At 36.1% G+C, this 15,397-nt stretch overlaps 5 protein-coding genes across 5 annotated transcripts; 2 read left to right on the top strand and 3 right to left on the bottom strand.

Moving 5' to 3' along the window:
* The first annotated feature begins 668 nt into the window (after positions 1–668).
* LOC104717692 (uncharacterized) lies at positions 669–2,718 on the top strand. Its single transcript, XM_010435302.3, has 4 exons — positions 669–1,103; positions 1,722–1,983; positions 2,069–2,136; positions 2,232–2,718. The coding sequence occupies exons 1-4, from the start codon at positions 969–971 to the stop codon at positions 2,532–2,534; spliced, it is 768 nt and encodes a 255-aa protein (XP_010433604.2). The 5' UTR covers positions 669–968; the 3' UTR covers positions 2,535–2,718.
* A 79-nt stretch (positions 2,719–2,797) lies between these two features.
* Positions 2,798–4,679, bottom strand: LOC104717690 (uncharacterized). Its single transcript, XM_010435299.3, has 2 exons — positions 4,353–4,679; positions 2,798–3,814 (listed from the first exon to the last, which is right to left on the bottom strand). Exon 2 carries the CDS (start codon positions 3,561–3,563, stop codon positions 2,985–2,987), a length of 579 nt encoding a protein of 192 aa, XP_010433601.2. The 5' UTR covers positions 3,564–3,814; positions 4,353–4,679; the 3' UTR covers positions 2,798–2,984.
* A 586-nt stretch (positions 4,680–5,265) lies between these two features.
* On the top strand, positions 5,266–7,671 carry LOC104717686 (deSI-like protein At4g17486). Its single transcript, XM_087469296.1, has 5 exons — positions 5,266–5,856; positions 5,944–6,115; positions 6,728–6,989; positions 7,078–7,145; positions 7,239–7,671. Exons 2-5 carry the CDS (start codon positions 5,981–5,983, stop codon positions 7,527–7,529), a joined length of 756 nt encoding a protein of 251 aa, XP_087325422.1. The 5' UTR covers positions 5,266–5,856; positions 5,944–5,980; the 3' UTR covers positions 7,530–7,671.
* A 53-nt stretch (positions 7,672–7,724) lies between these two features.
* Positions 7,725–9,756, bottom strand: LOC104717688 (uncharacterized). Its single transcript, XM_010435297.3, has 2 exons — positions 9,395–9,756; positions 7,725–8,827 (listed from the first exon to the last, which is right to left on the bottom strand). Exon 2 carries the CDS (start codon positions 8,577–8,579, stop codon positions 7,992–7,994), a length of 588 nt encoding a protein of 195 aa, XP_010433599.1. The 5' UTR covers positions 8,580–8,827; positions 9,395–9,756; the 3' UTR covers positions 7,725–7,991.
* A 1,600-nt stretch (positions 9,757–11,356) lies between these two features.
* On the bottom strand, positions 11,357–14,435 carry LOC104717685 (beta-carotene 3-hydroxylase 1, chloroplastic). The gene is made up of 7 exons (XM_010435295.3): positions 13,708–14,435; positions 13,558–13,617; positions 13,397–13,468; positions 13,175–13,309; positions 11,880–12,005; positions 11,686–11,742; positions 11,357–11,592 (listed from the first exon to the last, which is right to left on the bottom strand). Exons 1-7 carry the CDS (start codon positions 14,092–14,094, stop codon positions 11,494–11,496), a joined length of 936 nt encoding a protein of 311 aa, XP_010433597.2. The 5' UTR covers positions 14,095–14,435; the 3' UTR covers positions 11,357–11,493.
* Positions 14,436–15,397: the final 962 nt, after the last annotated feature.

The raw sequence follows: 15,397 nt of genomic DNA, 5'->3' as shown, positions 1-15,397 counted from the left end.
AACTAGAAAAGAATCAGCATAGTTTGACAAAAAAAAAATCAGGATAGTTTCTATATATTTTATACAAAACCAATACAAGGACATTTACATCATATGATATATCAATATTATATATATATATATATTGATTTATACTTTAAAGACATGATGATATATGGATAGTTGCACAAAGTATGATCATTTCCCTTAATTTCTCTATTTTTATTTTTTTAATGTGGACATCATTTGTTTTCCATAGAAGAACACATTTGAAGGCTTATGACATTTCCCATATTGTTGAAAATTTGGAATGTAGCATATCTTATGCTTTTAATTATTTGGTTATCCAACCTTTTTGATGTATGCCAAATTTTAAATTCTAAAGATTTCTTATGAATGGTTGCATCATCTCATATGTACCAAAATGTTGAAAGCGTTTTTGTTTATCCTATTTATAAGACTGCCAATAAATTTTATCTGGATCAATCTGATATTTATGTTAAAGTTTTGTGAACCTCTCAACTCAAATCAAAAAACCAATTTGATTATGGGGGAATATAGTAGTATCCTTGTCTGGTAAACCTAAACCGGTTCAATTGAATTGAAAGAGAAAGTGCCGGTTGAGTATGCAAAACCGACGTCGCATGCCTGAACCATAGGAAAAAGCGAGGGCATAAGAGTCATTGCACGGGATCCCCACCACCACCGCCGCATCAGTTTCTTCAATTTCCCACGTCTGAAACTGAAAAAAAAAAAAAAAAAATCGAGAGAGAAGATCGAGCAATATCTGGAAAAAAAAAGAAATCGTTATGTGTATCGTCATTTCGTAGAGATACTTTAGTATTTGGATTTGTTAAAGGAGAGTGGATTTGGTACGAGTTCTTTTTTGGTATTTTCTTTTTCACCAAAAGCTATTGCAAGAATCAGCGACCTCGATTTGGTAGGAGTTAGGGTTCTTGTTTACTTGTAAAGCGAGAGAGAGGGGATCAATGGCGGAGGTTGTTCTGCACATATACGATGTGACCAACAGTGGATCGGAGAAGACTAACAACACCATTGTTCAGATCAATAGGTTCTTTAAGGATGGGATCGGTCTAGGCGGTATATTCCACAGCGCTATTCAGGTACTACTACTCTACTGCTTCTGATCTTCGTCTTTAGTCTCTCAATTTTACATCCGCACATGTATCGATGATGTTTATGCTTGGTTTTGCGTTATACTAGTGGATTTGTTGGTTTGTGTTTATGCGTTATGTATGTGTAAATGATGAAGAATTCGACGGCGTGATACTTTTGATTTGATCTCTGTGGCTCTAGTTTGATGGTTTTGTGGTTCTTATGTGTAAGATCTTGAACTTAAGTTCCCTTTGCTTCTTCACCCAGGGTCTCCTAGTAATTTTGTGGGAGAATGGGTAAACTCATGAATGGCTCTCTGGAGACTTGTTATATGATCAACGATAGCTTACTTTTACTTCATTGATCTTTGATCTAGGCAAAGACCACTTTCACAATTGAGTCATGACAAACTTAGAAACTAGCCCTCTGAACTGTGAAGAAAGCCAAAGTTAACTGTATAATCCAGTGATGTATCAAAGATTGACTTTAGGTTTACTATTAGTGATTCTGTGTCGTATAGGCCTGTGTGAGCATATAACATTTTATTTGACTTTTTTTTTTTGTCATGGCTTTGTTATTTTCTTGTGCCTTTTTTGATTGACTGTTGATATGCTGAATTTGGGCAGGTATATGGTAATGATGAATGGTCTTACGGGTATTGTGAACAAGGAACTGGTGTATTCAGCTGTCCTAGTGGCAAGAATCCAATGTATACGTATCGTGAGAAAATTGTTCTTGGAAGGACAGATTGCACACCCTTCATGGTAAATCAGATGTTGCGTGAACTCAGCAGGGAATGGCCAGGACACACTTATGATTTGCTGTCAAAAAATTGCAATCACTTCTGCGATTTACTCTGTGACAAGCTTGGTGTGCCAAAGATCCCAGGTAAAGCCATTTTTCGGTAATCAGGGTGTGTGTTTATGTTGGCCGTCATGACTTATGTGACAGCTTGGGTTCTGTCTCTGAACAGGTTGGGTGAATCGTTTTGCCAATGCTGGTGACACAGCCTTGGAAGTGGCAGGAAACACAGCTATGCGGGTGGGTTTCTCTCTCTTTTTGGTTTGCCCGTGCTGCTTCTTTCTTACACCTGAATGCTTATGGATTAAATCCTTGTGAACTTGGATTTTTTGCAGGTAAAGCAAGCCAAAACAGAACTTGTGTCAGCTAGTAAAGTGGCTTATCGCTTCCTTTCAAATGTTACATCGAACATAACCAATGGTTCAAATGGCTCCAATGGATCTCCACAACGATCGGGAACTCTCAACAATTCAGACAACGGGAACTTTAGACTGCAAGGTAGTTGGTTGAAAGGGATACTTAACACTGCCAAACCCTCCACCAGTACAGAGATAGGGAACAAAGAGGAAGATGCGAACCACATAATCACGAATCAGAAAAAACAAAGCAGGGACTCTGATGTTCTACTATTTCAGTAGCAACTGTACTGATCCACCACCACAGTACCACAATGCATTCGGTTAACTGTATATCCTCCACCTATCCAAATGTTAATCACTGTATCCATTACTTTGTACCGCCACTGGAAACCATTTCTCTCTTTATTCAGCAGAACTTGTGATTTTATTAGGAAGGTAAATTTCAACATGTTGTTACCAGCAAGTACCAAGAAAGTTTGAGCATATGCATAAGAGTATAGTGACGTTGTTTGTTAAAAAATTCTGATAAAGGATGGCTGCAATTCAGAAATGAAGAGATTTTCAAAACGTAAGTATAAAGTTTACATGGAAAGCAAACAGAGTATCTAACAACAGCAGAGCATTCACACCGAAGCGACAACACAAAGAGCTTCTGAATTAAACAACAATTCATAACTTATACCATAAGAAAGGGTAACTGTAGAAATCAAATCTGAAATAATGGGATCTTCATCCCCGGAACATCCCATTAAACACAAAGGCGTTCCCATCAGCGTTTTCAGATATCTGCAGCGATGAGACAGCCTGAGCAGCAATCAAATCAGCTGATATGCCCATGTTGTTATCCCAAGAATCCCTGGTGAATGGCGACCAATGACTGTCTCCAAGGCCATAGCCATAACCACTTGACATAAACCCAATCCCTTGAACCGCGTAGCTAGCGCAACTTTGGCGAGGAAGAAGGTTGCTTCTATCATCTCTAAACAGATCCATCTTGAAACCCTTTCCTTGGCGGCCAATGTTGACCGGAGATGAATCATCAGAGTCTTCTTCGCCCAGGAGGACGTGAAGAGCAACAGCCTCAGCAATGGCAGCCCCTTCTTCATCTAACCTTTGTTGTTCTTCCAATCTCTTCTGCTTCTTCTTTTCAAGCTCAGCCCGGATGGCTGCAGAAGTAGCAAGAGCTTTCTCCAAACGTCTCTTCTTCTTCTCGGCTTGTTTGATACGATCAAATTCATCTTTACCATGTTTCTTCTTAGCTTTCCTAACGACAGGCTGAACTTGCTGGCACACCGTATGATGATCCATTATTGCTTGCTATATATATAAGAATAATTCTAACTAAAATAACTGCACCTAAACTCTCTCGATTGTCGTAGAGGGGTCTCAAGAAAGAACTACACCCACTCCGGTATATAGGAATACCTCATGGTGCGGACGATACAATCCCAAACAGAGACAACAGGAGACAAAAGAAGGGAGACGTTATAAGAGTTTGCAGAATTATCCTTTGGAATCATTCGTCCAACATTCCCACACCCCTTAGACTCTCCCATTTTCTGCATTTTGACAAATTACTACTTGATTAGTTTTAAAAAAAGGTTTGCGCAATGGAGAAACACAGAAGCCTTACGCTGTTACGCATAACATCAAATCTTTTAAGCCACAGCATCAGTCTTAGGATAAAACAATACTATCATTCAAACTTGTAACAAGCTAACCACCGCAATAAGCAGGGACTCAACAGAAACAGTCAATTCTACCGAAAATGTCACGACATGTCGTAATCCTCAACAAGCAACTCAACTAGAACTTATGGATCAAATTACACGAAAACAACCTATAGAGAGACCAGATCTGTCTCAGAAGCTAATGTTAGACCATCAATTTTTAATACGAACAACAACAATTAATCGACTAATAATTAAGGCTTGAACCAATATAATAAAGCATGAATTCAGATGAAGCTGATCGAAAGAGATCAATTTTGGTTTTTTTTTTTAATTAAAAAAATGAACAAATCTGTGGGAATTGAAGATAAAAAAAAAAAAGGAGCAACAAGATGATGATCATGAAGAAATTGGATTGGATCCAAACCTCTGCAATATAACATAGAAGCAGCTGCCTCAAAGAACACCTCTAGTTTTAATCGGATAATTTAGAAAGAGAAACCAAAACGCAGGAAGTAAAGTTGCTGTTTGGATTCAGACGAAACTAATAGAGAGAGAGATTTTTATAAGAGATAGAGATCGTAATATTAAAAAAAAAAAAAAAAAAAAAAGAGGAGACGAAGAAGAAGAAGAAGAAGAAGAAGAAGAAGAAGAAGAAGAAGAAGACGGGAGAGGAGAAGAGATAATAGTAGAAGAAACGTAGCCGCGTCTCCTAATGAAAATAGGACACGTGTCATAATAAGTTTTCAATTGCGATCTTTTGGCCGGTGCGACTTCTTCTCTACTCGTGTCTTTGTGGGGACCCCAGCGTTCGTAACGGAGCTATTATCAGCCGTTAGATTCTTCCAAATGTTACTAGTAAGGCTTGGTTGTACACTATGGTGTAGATCAGACTATGCATACCAATATTTTGGTATGCAATATATTAGACTTTAGTATGGAGCAAATTAGTATGGAGTTTATAATGGTATGGAGCTTTTGAGGAGTGGAATGAAAAATGCAGACCAACAGTGAATTTACAATAGTATAGAGTTGTATGTTGAAATGCGTACTAATATGGAGATTTTTAGTATGCATTGTTGCATACTGGTACGCAATGGTGAATGATAAATTAAGTGCAGACTAGTCCAATTTTAGTCCGATCTGCAGCATACTATGCAACCATTCAAAGCCTAAGTAAAGTAGTCTGTAGATTTATTAACTAAATACGACCCAAAATGTACAATATAAAAGCTTTATATATTTTTTCCTCTAATTATTAATTACAAATAAGGACTTGCTTAATCTGCATTCAAAGTTATCAACTTGATTAAAGATTTGTGATTTGGGCATCCCCATTCAAACAACCACCCAGAAATGACCCATACATTTTCGAATTTGGACAAATCACCAAGAAATCGCCTCCATCCACCATTAAGATTTTGATCTTATTACAGTCATTATATCTAATTTTGATAATATTTGTTTCTTCCTTTTTTTTTCCTTTGGCAGCAGAACTTTAATATATTTTCATAAAGGACACATGTTGAAAAAAATTAATCTAAAACGTTAATTTAAATGGAAGTAAAGAGATGTTAAAAAAAAAGAAACAAGTTTTTAAAAACGGTTGACAGGTTGTTTAATTTTTGACCGACATTATTATAGTTTAATGATTCGTATTAGTCGTGTTCATAATACTATCTATGTGCGTGCTTAAGTTGTAAACAACGAATTAACACAGGAGCACGTAAAGTAGCAATTCGAAAGGAAAGGCGAGGGTAATAGTGTCATTTCTCTGATCCACCACCACCGCCGCCGCACCAGTTTCTTCATCTCTGAAATTGAGAAATCGGGAGAGGAGAAGATAAGATCAAACTTAATTTCGCTTTTTTTGAGTCATTTTTGGGAAAGATCTAAGTAGTAGTTGGATTCGTTGAACGCAAGTGGATTTGGTACGATTCATCTGGTTTCCTTAGCTATATTGATAGAATCCGCGAGCTCGATTTTGGTAGGAATTAGGGCTTCGTTCGTGTTTTCAGGTAAAGAGAGAGAGAGAGAGAGAGATAGAGAGAATCAATGACGGAGGTTGTTCTGCACATATACGATGTGACCAACAGTGGATCGGAGAAGACTAACAACACCATTGTTCAGATCAATAGGTTCTTTAAAGACGGGATCGGTCTAGGCGGCATATTCCACAGCGCTCTTCAGGTACTCACTCTCTCTCTCTCTCTACTGCTTCTGATCTTCGTGTTTATGTATTGATCGATGATGACTCTTCTTCTTGCTTTTGTTTACATGAAAGAATCTGGTTTGTGTTTGTGTGTGTGTATGTATGTGCAAACGATGCATTCTGGATTTTTTGGTTTGATCTGTTGTGAGGTTCTAGATCAATGGTCTCGAGTAAGATCTGGAGATTAAGTTCCCTTTTTGCTTCTCTCCACTTAAGGAAGGATTTTGTGTTTCCTAGTACTTTTTGGTAAACTTTTTATAGGATAATGAGTGCGATATGTTGACAAAGGGATCTCTAGAGACTTGACAAAATCAATGATGGCTTACGTTTACTTCCAATTGATCTTTTGACTTGAACAAATATAACACTTTCCCATTTGAGTCATGACCATTTGGTCGAGTTAGAGAATTTGGTGTGTACTACTAAATCAACAAAACTACCAGTGCTTGACTTTAGGGTTATCCAAGTCTATGTCTTAGGTCTGTATAAGTATTAGAACATAGGATTATTGTTGTTGTTCATGGTTTTTGTTATTTTCTTGTGCCTTTTTAGTTGACTATTGACTGACATCTCTGATTAATTTTGTGCAGGTATATGGAGATGATGAATGGTCTTACGGGTATTGTGAACAAGGAACTGGTGTATTCAGCTGTCCCAGTGGCAAGAATCCAATGTATACGTATCGTGAGAAAATTGTCCTTGGGAAGACAGATTGCACAATCTTCATGGTGAATCAGATGTTGCGTGAGCTCAGCAGGGAATGGCCAGGACACACTTATGATTTGTTGTCAAAAAACTGCAATCACTTCTGCGATTTACTCTGTGACAAGCTTGGTGTGCCAAAGATCCCAGGTAAAGCCATTTTTTTTTGGTAATCAAGGTGTGTGTTTGTGTTGGCCGTCAAGACTTATGTGACTCCTTGGGCTCTGTCTCTTAACAGGTTGGGTGAATCGTTTTGCCAATGCTGGTGACACAGCCTTGGAAGTGGCAGGAAACACGGCAATGCGGGTGGGTTCTATCTCTGTCATTCATTTTGCTTATTTGGAACCTAAATGCAACGTTATATGGGTGTTGAAATCTTGTAAATTTGGGAATATGCAGATGAAGCAAGCCAAAACAGAACTTGTGTCAGCTAGTAAAGTGGCTTATCGCTTCCTCTCAAATGTTACCTCGAACGTGACCAATGGGTCCAATGGCTCTCCACAGCGAACCGGAACTCTCAACAATTCAGATAATGGGAACTTCAAACTGCAAGGTAGTTGGTTCAAAGGCATACTTAACACTGCCAAACCCTCCACAAGTACAGAGATAGGGCACAAAGATGAAGATGCAAATCATGCAATCACCAATCAGAAAAAACAAAGCAGGGACTCTGATGTTCTACTGTTTTAGTAGCAACCATCGCAGTGCATATCCCACCAGTCCAAAAGATACCCGCACTATTCTCCCGTTCTGTAATCTTTACTTTGTATCAACGTTGAACCCATCATTTTTTCCAAATTTTTTATATCAGCGTGTGCTTTTGTTAAGATCATACTCAACACGTCATTACTCGCAAATCTTGACATATTCATATCGATCGAAAGGTTTTATTAGTCTCAATACACTATAATTTGTGATTGAATCTAGCTAGTGACAGAGATTCAAAATGTATGCTGTATACAACTTAGAACGCAAAAAATTACAGATAGAGAAAGCAGCAGAAGATAACACCTTCTCAGCTGGTCTAACATAAGAAGATACACATGAAACATTTTTCACTCAACAAGGGTTTCTAGATTACAGAAAAAGTTACTTACTTCTATTCATAGCAAACAGTTCTCTTAACAACCGAATTTGGGATCATGGCAGTTGTCATCCCCGGAACATTGTTTCAAAGAAAAGAGAGTTCTCATCAGCGTTCTCAGAAATCTGTAGTGATGAAACAGCCTGAGCAGCAATCAAATCCGCAGATATTCCCATGTTGTTATCCCAAACATCCTTCACGAAAGGCTTACATGACACTGACCAGTTACTCTCTCCTAGTCCATAACCGTTTGACAGAAACACAACTCCTCCTTTAATTACATAGCTAGCGCATCTTTGGCGAGGAGCAAAGCTGGTCCTTTCATCTCTAAACAGATCCACTGTGAAATCCTTTTCCTCGCTAAGCATGACTCGAGGAGATGAATCATCAGAGTCTTCTTCGCCCAGTAAGACGTGAAGAGCAACAGCCTCAGCAATGGCAGCCCCTTCTTCATCTAACCTTTGTTGTTCTTCCAATCTCTTCTGCTTCTTCTTCTCAAGCTCAGCCCGGATGGCTGCAGAAGTAGCAAGAGCTTTCTCCAGACGTCTCTTTTTCTTTTCAGCTTGTTTGACACGATCAAACTCATCCTTACCCTGTTTCTTCTTCACTTTCCTAATGACTGGCTGAACTTGCTGCTTACACACCATGTGATCCATATTTGCTTGCTATAATTCTATAACTCTATAATTCTAACTAAAGAAATGCAACTAAACTCGCTGTCTTGAGAGGATTTCAAAGACTATACAACCACGCTGGTATATAGGAATACCTCATGGTGCGGACAACACAATCCCAAACAGAAACAACAGGAGACAACTGAAGGGAGACGTTATAAATATTTGCAGACTTGTCATTTGGAACCATTAGTCCTCCTTTCCCACACCTCGTAGACTCTCCCATTTTACTGCATTGACGAATGACGATCACATGATTAATAGCTTAAAGTTGCAAAAGGAGAAACACAGAAGTCTATTCATAACATCAATATTACAGCAACAGCCAAAAAAAATAGCATTCAAACTTGTAGAATATAACAGTTGTAGATGCAAAGAATGCCACTTTTAATTCAACAACAACCCAAGATAGAAGAAGATAAATCACACAAGCTAAAAGCCTGATCATATTAATGAATATTGAAACCCTAACTGCCAATAGTGCCAAAGAACTTCAACAATCATATTATTAAACCCTCAAGAAGCATCAGTTACACCAAAATCAGAGTGCGTAAGAGAAACAAGATGGCTGAGTATTATTAACTAAATGAATGAAGACAGAGACAAGATCTGCCTTAGAAACTCATGTTGCATCACAATTCAATCGTCTAACTAGGCTTAAACCCATGATTAAGCATTAAATCTGAGGAACAAATGAAATGTTAATCGAAACAAAAAACTTTTACAAAAAAAGAAGTCAATTCGATTAGAAAATTATACAAAGAGCAAAAAAGATGATGGAGAAATTGGATCCAAACCTCTACAAAGTGGCATAGAAGCAGATGCCTCAAAAGAACTCCACCAATTTAATCGGACAATACAGAGAGATGTACTTAGCTGTCTGGAGATCCAGAAGAAAACTAGATTAGATCAGGAAACGTAGGCCGACTTGTTTTCTATCATCCAATCACAAAACGACACGTGGCAAATGATGTTTTATGTTTTTTTTTCTTTTTCTCTTGCGACCAATTAGTTTATACTATGAACCGGCTAGCGTTGTGGTGTAACCGTGTAACCAATTAATTAGTCTTTTTCTTTAGATTATGATATGGGTATGCATACTAGCTAGCTTGACTGAGATTTCGATCCCCAACTTAGAAAACAAATTAATGCATGCATAAGCGTTTTCACGAATGCGTAGAGTTTTTATCTTTCTCTTCTTTTTCTTTTTTTCCTTTTTTTTGTATTGATTTTTGCTTTTAGTGTGGCTAAGACACGTAGCAAAATGGGACACCTAGCTTAACCTTATATTGCAAAACGCGTTAGTTTTATATTACCTTTTTAGTTTTATATACTAGTATATTTTTTTCGTATCGGGATAATCACATAATCGTCATTTTGGTTAGGTTAAAAATAATTATCGTCATTTTGGTTCGTGGAGTGGCCACAATTGATAGCATTCGTCCACGAATGAATCTGACTTTACAATAATGATACAAAAAAAAGAAAAGTTATAGTAGTATAATAAACGGAATGTGTAATAATGGATTGATTAGTGGATAAACGGTTATTATTCGATCTTATTCGTCAAAAGCGTACCGAACTTCCTATTTGTGTAAATAGAGAGCTATGATCGACTTCTCTATTGCACTTATGTGTCCTTCTCTAATTAGGCCTCCACGCCACCTCATCCTCATAGAGTATACAGAGATGTAAAGGATGGAGTGAGATTGATGAAAAAGGTGAGAGTCGTGAGACCATCACATGCCTTTCGGCGACAAAGCACTTTTAATTTACTCTAAAATTCTTTCCAGATAACTCTAAGAAACCCATTAAAGATAATCAAATAGGTTTTTTTTGAGTTTTTCCTTATCTCTTGGGATTTAATTGGATAGTGTCGTAGGAGTGCACATAATAAGTTCCACTTAGTAATTTGGACCATTTGGTGAGTGCATGAGGAAATGTTGTGGTGTATCCACTTAGTGAAGTCAGAAGTGAGATATATTGGACAGGCTCGTAACACGTAAACACGTTTCAATAACTTTTCCTTTAAAAGTCATTTCTCTTTTATATATGATCTCACCCGCCAAGTAGTTTTCTATATAGAACTCGAGCCGTCCATATCGTTTGAGTATCAATATATTTGATATGGCAAACCACACATCCTTTTCATATTATTTAAGAAGTGAGTTTTGTACAAAGCGTTTACGTACGTGTCGCAACCACTTTGATTCTCAGTTTCTCATAATTTTCGTTTAAAAATGAACATGTTTTTAGTATAAGGTACAACGAGAAGTATCATAACAAACTATTCAACTATATGATGATATACATCAAGTGAATGCTAGCTGCAATCTATATTTTTTGTTTTATAATTCTGATTTATGTTCTTACACGCAACGCAACTAGGGCGTCCGTTAACTTCCGCGAGATCTCGCGAAGAAGCGGCCATATTGTGAACGTAAGCGTATATAGTGCAAATATTAATCTACGTGAAGAAGAAAAGTCCATAAACATCAATCTAGGTGTATATGTATGTCAATTGGACTTATCAGATACAGATAAGAAGCACTTGTCTTGATGAATATTTGCTGGTTATAATAAGGAAAAGATTTTGTACTTCCAAAAAAAATTTGCGAGTCATGTTTCATATAAGGTTTTAGTTGAGCAATTTAAACAATGTAGAGACGATAGATATACAATGGTTTCTAAGCCATACACACCACTGACACAAGCTATTGCTTTTCTTACACCAAGGCTAATTATTATTATTGGATTAATTTCTGTTAAAATAAATATTTCATTAAAATCAAAATCTGCATATATGATTGATTTATCAACATAGACCGTCTTCAGATGATCATGACAGAGGGACAAAACAAAAATTGGGATTTAAGACTTGTTTTTTTTTTTATAGTCAAGAACTCGACCCGGAACCTAAGCTCTTTTTGTAAGACTTGATTCTCCGACTAATCTCTTTATCTAACTCTTCATTTCCTCCGACTTCTTCCAGTTCCTGAATCACCAACACAAAATCGAATTATTAAAAAAAGAACCAAGAACAATATCAAGAAAATTAAGAAGAATAAAGGCAAATGGAGAAACTTGCCATGGGTCCAAGAAACAGTCCATATGGTACACCATTGAATTTATCCGTGTGATGTAGCTGCAACGTAACCATACACGAGACCATTAATAATTACCACCAATCTAGTACTAGTAGTTATGAGCTAACACATTAATAGTGAAATAAAATATGAAAATAAAAGAATACTATTTTGGGAAAGGATTGGATTACGTTACCTGATGAGCGGCGGCGACTTTTCGTAAGTAAGGGACGTCGGCTATTGGACCTACAGGGAAGCGCTTGTGCACCAGACCATCGTGGACAAACATGTATGCGATTCCAAACACCGTTATTCCTAACCCCTGTTTTGCGGACGAGACAAGAACAACAAGAACAACCACAACTTGTAAGAGCTAAATTAAGCCTAACAGGTCATTTAGCGTTAATGCAGCCAAAATAGTCAATTGTCATCACATGTAGTATCCACTTAAATTATATATAAAAAAATACAAATAACGAGAGAGCGACACAAAATCCTGATACATAGATACGTTTAACTTAAATTCGTTTTTAACGTATGATCTCTCTCAGTCCACCAATCGACAGAATAATTAAAAAAAAAAAAAAAAATCCCCCACTTTTATGGTATGGTCTTTAACTATCAATAAAAAGCTTGATAAAATACTAGTCTGTTTAAATTAATACTAATACAATAAAACCTCTATAAATTAATAATGTTGGGACTAAGACATTTTATTAATTTATAGTGATATTAATTTATCTGTAAATTAATAATTATTATTTTATAGTGTAAATTAATAATTATTAATTTATAGATATATTTTTAATTGTTTATTTTTTAAAAAATTATGAATTGGAACAACTATAGCAAAATAAGATTAAACTTTCGGATGTTATAAATTTTATGGTTTAGGAATTGAACTTGTAATATTTAGAAAGCACTATTTACAATAAATTACAAATATTATAGACAAATTGACTTATACACATGAGACACATAAATTCAAATCTATGAATAATAATATCAATTCTCCTATTTTAATAATCTGTCAAATTATCAAATTGTAAATGATGCATATCTAAAAATTAAAACTTTAAATTTTAATTATTTGTATGACATGTTATAAAATATTTTAGAGATATTATTATAGATTGAAAATACAACATTACAATTGTTCTATAGAATTGAGCTTTAGGAGAAACATACACTATTATATCAGTATATATATATATAAATTTACATAATTATTAATTTATGATATTATTGGGACCATATTTTATAAGGAGATTTCGAAAAAATTATTATCTTATTATCTTATCGAATATTGTTAATTTTTACACTGACCCGACTTGGAACTAGCAAAATTTATTAATTTATAGTGTTTATTAATTTATAGAGTATTAATTTATAGAAGTTTTACTGTATTATAGTAGTATAAACATACAAAAACTGGGATTAACTAACCAATATAGAGTCAAAGATTCAAGACCAATGAGAGAGTGGACTTACGGCGCCAAAGCAGAGACCAGGAACGAGTCCTTTATTGAAGAATCCATAAGAGAGCAGACCAATCGCTGGAACTGCGTTTACTATAGCGAACACATCGTTTAACTCAAATGGTCCTTCTCTTGGTTTGTGATGCGACTACAGAACAACAATAAAAAAAAAAAATCAAATATAGTTCGGTTTGAGAAAAACTCCAGAATAAATATAGAGAAATAGAGCAAACACCTCATGCATGTTCCATAGAGAAGCATGCCATAAAGCTCTATGAGCCCATCTTGCCCAAAACTCCATACCAACCTGAATCCAATTCAAATAAAAAAAATCTCAGCCAAAACTTGTTTATGTATGAATCAGGGGATGGATGAGAGATATTGATACACACTTACAGCAGCACCAACAGAGAGAGCAAATGTACCAAACATCTCCAACATTGAGATCTCACCTCCCTAAATTTCGCAAACCAAACCATTGTGAGATTTTTTTTTTCTGAAATCGAATCAAAATAGCTAAGAAACGAGAATTTTGGTTTGTTATACCTCCATTTGCCAAGAGAATCTGTAGTAAACAGCCATAACAGCCATGGAAGTGATACCGAAGCTAGACAACACAGCAGCGATTAGATAAGTGAACCTCTCCGACTTCTTCCTCTCCAATTTCTCCGCAAAACGCAACGCCAGGTACTCGGCGTCTATGGCGGTTGTCGAGCTCGTGCTCTCCTCTGGCCGCTCGTCGTTCTCAATCTTAGAGCTCTGTCTCCGTTCCTCGACGACGTAACAGACCGAGAAGCCTTTGAATCGGAGAGACGGAAGATGAGGGGATGATAATAAGGAAGCGGATTTCGGGTGGCGGAGACGGAAGTCGGAGGAGGAGAAAGAGCGGAGGAGTGGTTTGAATGTAACGGCGGTTGAGAGTCCTGCCGCCATGGAAGTTGAGAGAGGAGAGGAAGGGACCTTTGTGTTTGTGCTTCGGTGGTGATGCGATAGAGAGAGAAAGAGATGTGGTGGTGCGGTGTTAAATGCAAGTGAGGCCACAAATCTCTTTTGGAATTGGGCAAAATTGCTCTCTCGCTCTCTTTTTATGCTTTTTTCGAAAATTAATTATTTTGTTGAGTCCTCTCTCTCTTTTTTATTAAAATAAAGTAAATTACAAGTGAAGGACGATTTAGTTTCGTGTGACTTAAATTGCCCTCTAGTTTTTTTCTTCCATCGACTAATCCTACCCTACCCAGCCCAACCCTTTTCAGCACATTTACATTATTGCCCTTACTCAAAACGATTTGTTCAGTTACTTTTTTATTATTTGTTTATTCGATTAGTTTTTTTCTCACTCCTTCTATTTCAAAATACGTGTATAATATGTTTTAACTAAAACAGTTAGATTAAGACTTTTAACAAGTTCAACCAATCAGAAACAATATTGTATAATATAAAATATTAAACTAATCTAAAAATTGCATAAAAACTTGAAAGCATCATATAATATTATGAAATAAAAAAACTTCTTTAAAACATCTTATATTTTAAAACGGAGGAAGTATATTGTAATTTAAATTTCTTTCGATTTTTATTTCAGTTTTCACCTAAAGACAATTTTGTTATCTTTATTAATTTCCAGATTTTAGTTCAAATATGTTAAAAGACTTAACCATGCTTAGTATTTTTTAGTATGAATCACATACATTTGATTTTATATATGATTATTTAATTTTTTTTTTGTCGTCTGATATAAATCAAAATATAGTTTAAACATGGAATTAAAGAAAGTGAAAAAAAGATAAAAGAAAACAACTAAACTGTCTCAGCCCTCACTTAATAAGGCCCTCCAAATGAGAAATAAGACTTAAGATAGTAAAAAGATAGCGTGAACGTATGTCTAAAACTAGTAGAATTAATGTCAATTGTTTGGTTAAGTGTTTTCTACACTAGTTTGGGGTTTCGTTTTTCCAAGAATGTAGAAATTTTTTTATTTTGTGGCGTGTGGATATGTTTCGGACGCTACATCACTACATATGGAGACTTGTGCCATGGTTGTCATAGTTCCGTGTATTCCATGTGACATTGTTTATACTTCAATAACGTCATTTTGTATAGTTTTCGATAGATCATGATGTAATTCTTAAGATATTTGGACTGGTCCTTATAAATGTGGGTCGAAATGGCATAAACGTAAAATCACAGAAACCACGATAGTGAAATATGAGAATTCGAAGACAAGGAAACAAAAAGT

This window comes from Camelina sativa, chromosome 10, assembly GCF_030686135.1.
Source record: "Camelina sativa cultivar CO46 ecotype springtype chromosome 10, ASM3068613v1".
Classification (NCBI taxonomy): domain Eukaryota; kingdom Viridiplantae; phylum Streptophyta; class Magnoliopsida; order Brassicales; family Brassicaceae; genus Camelina; species Camelina sativa.
This window is presented reverse-complemented; position numbering and strand designations above follow the sequence as displayed.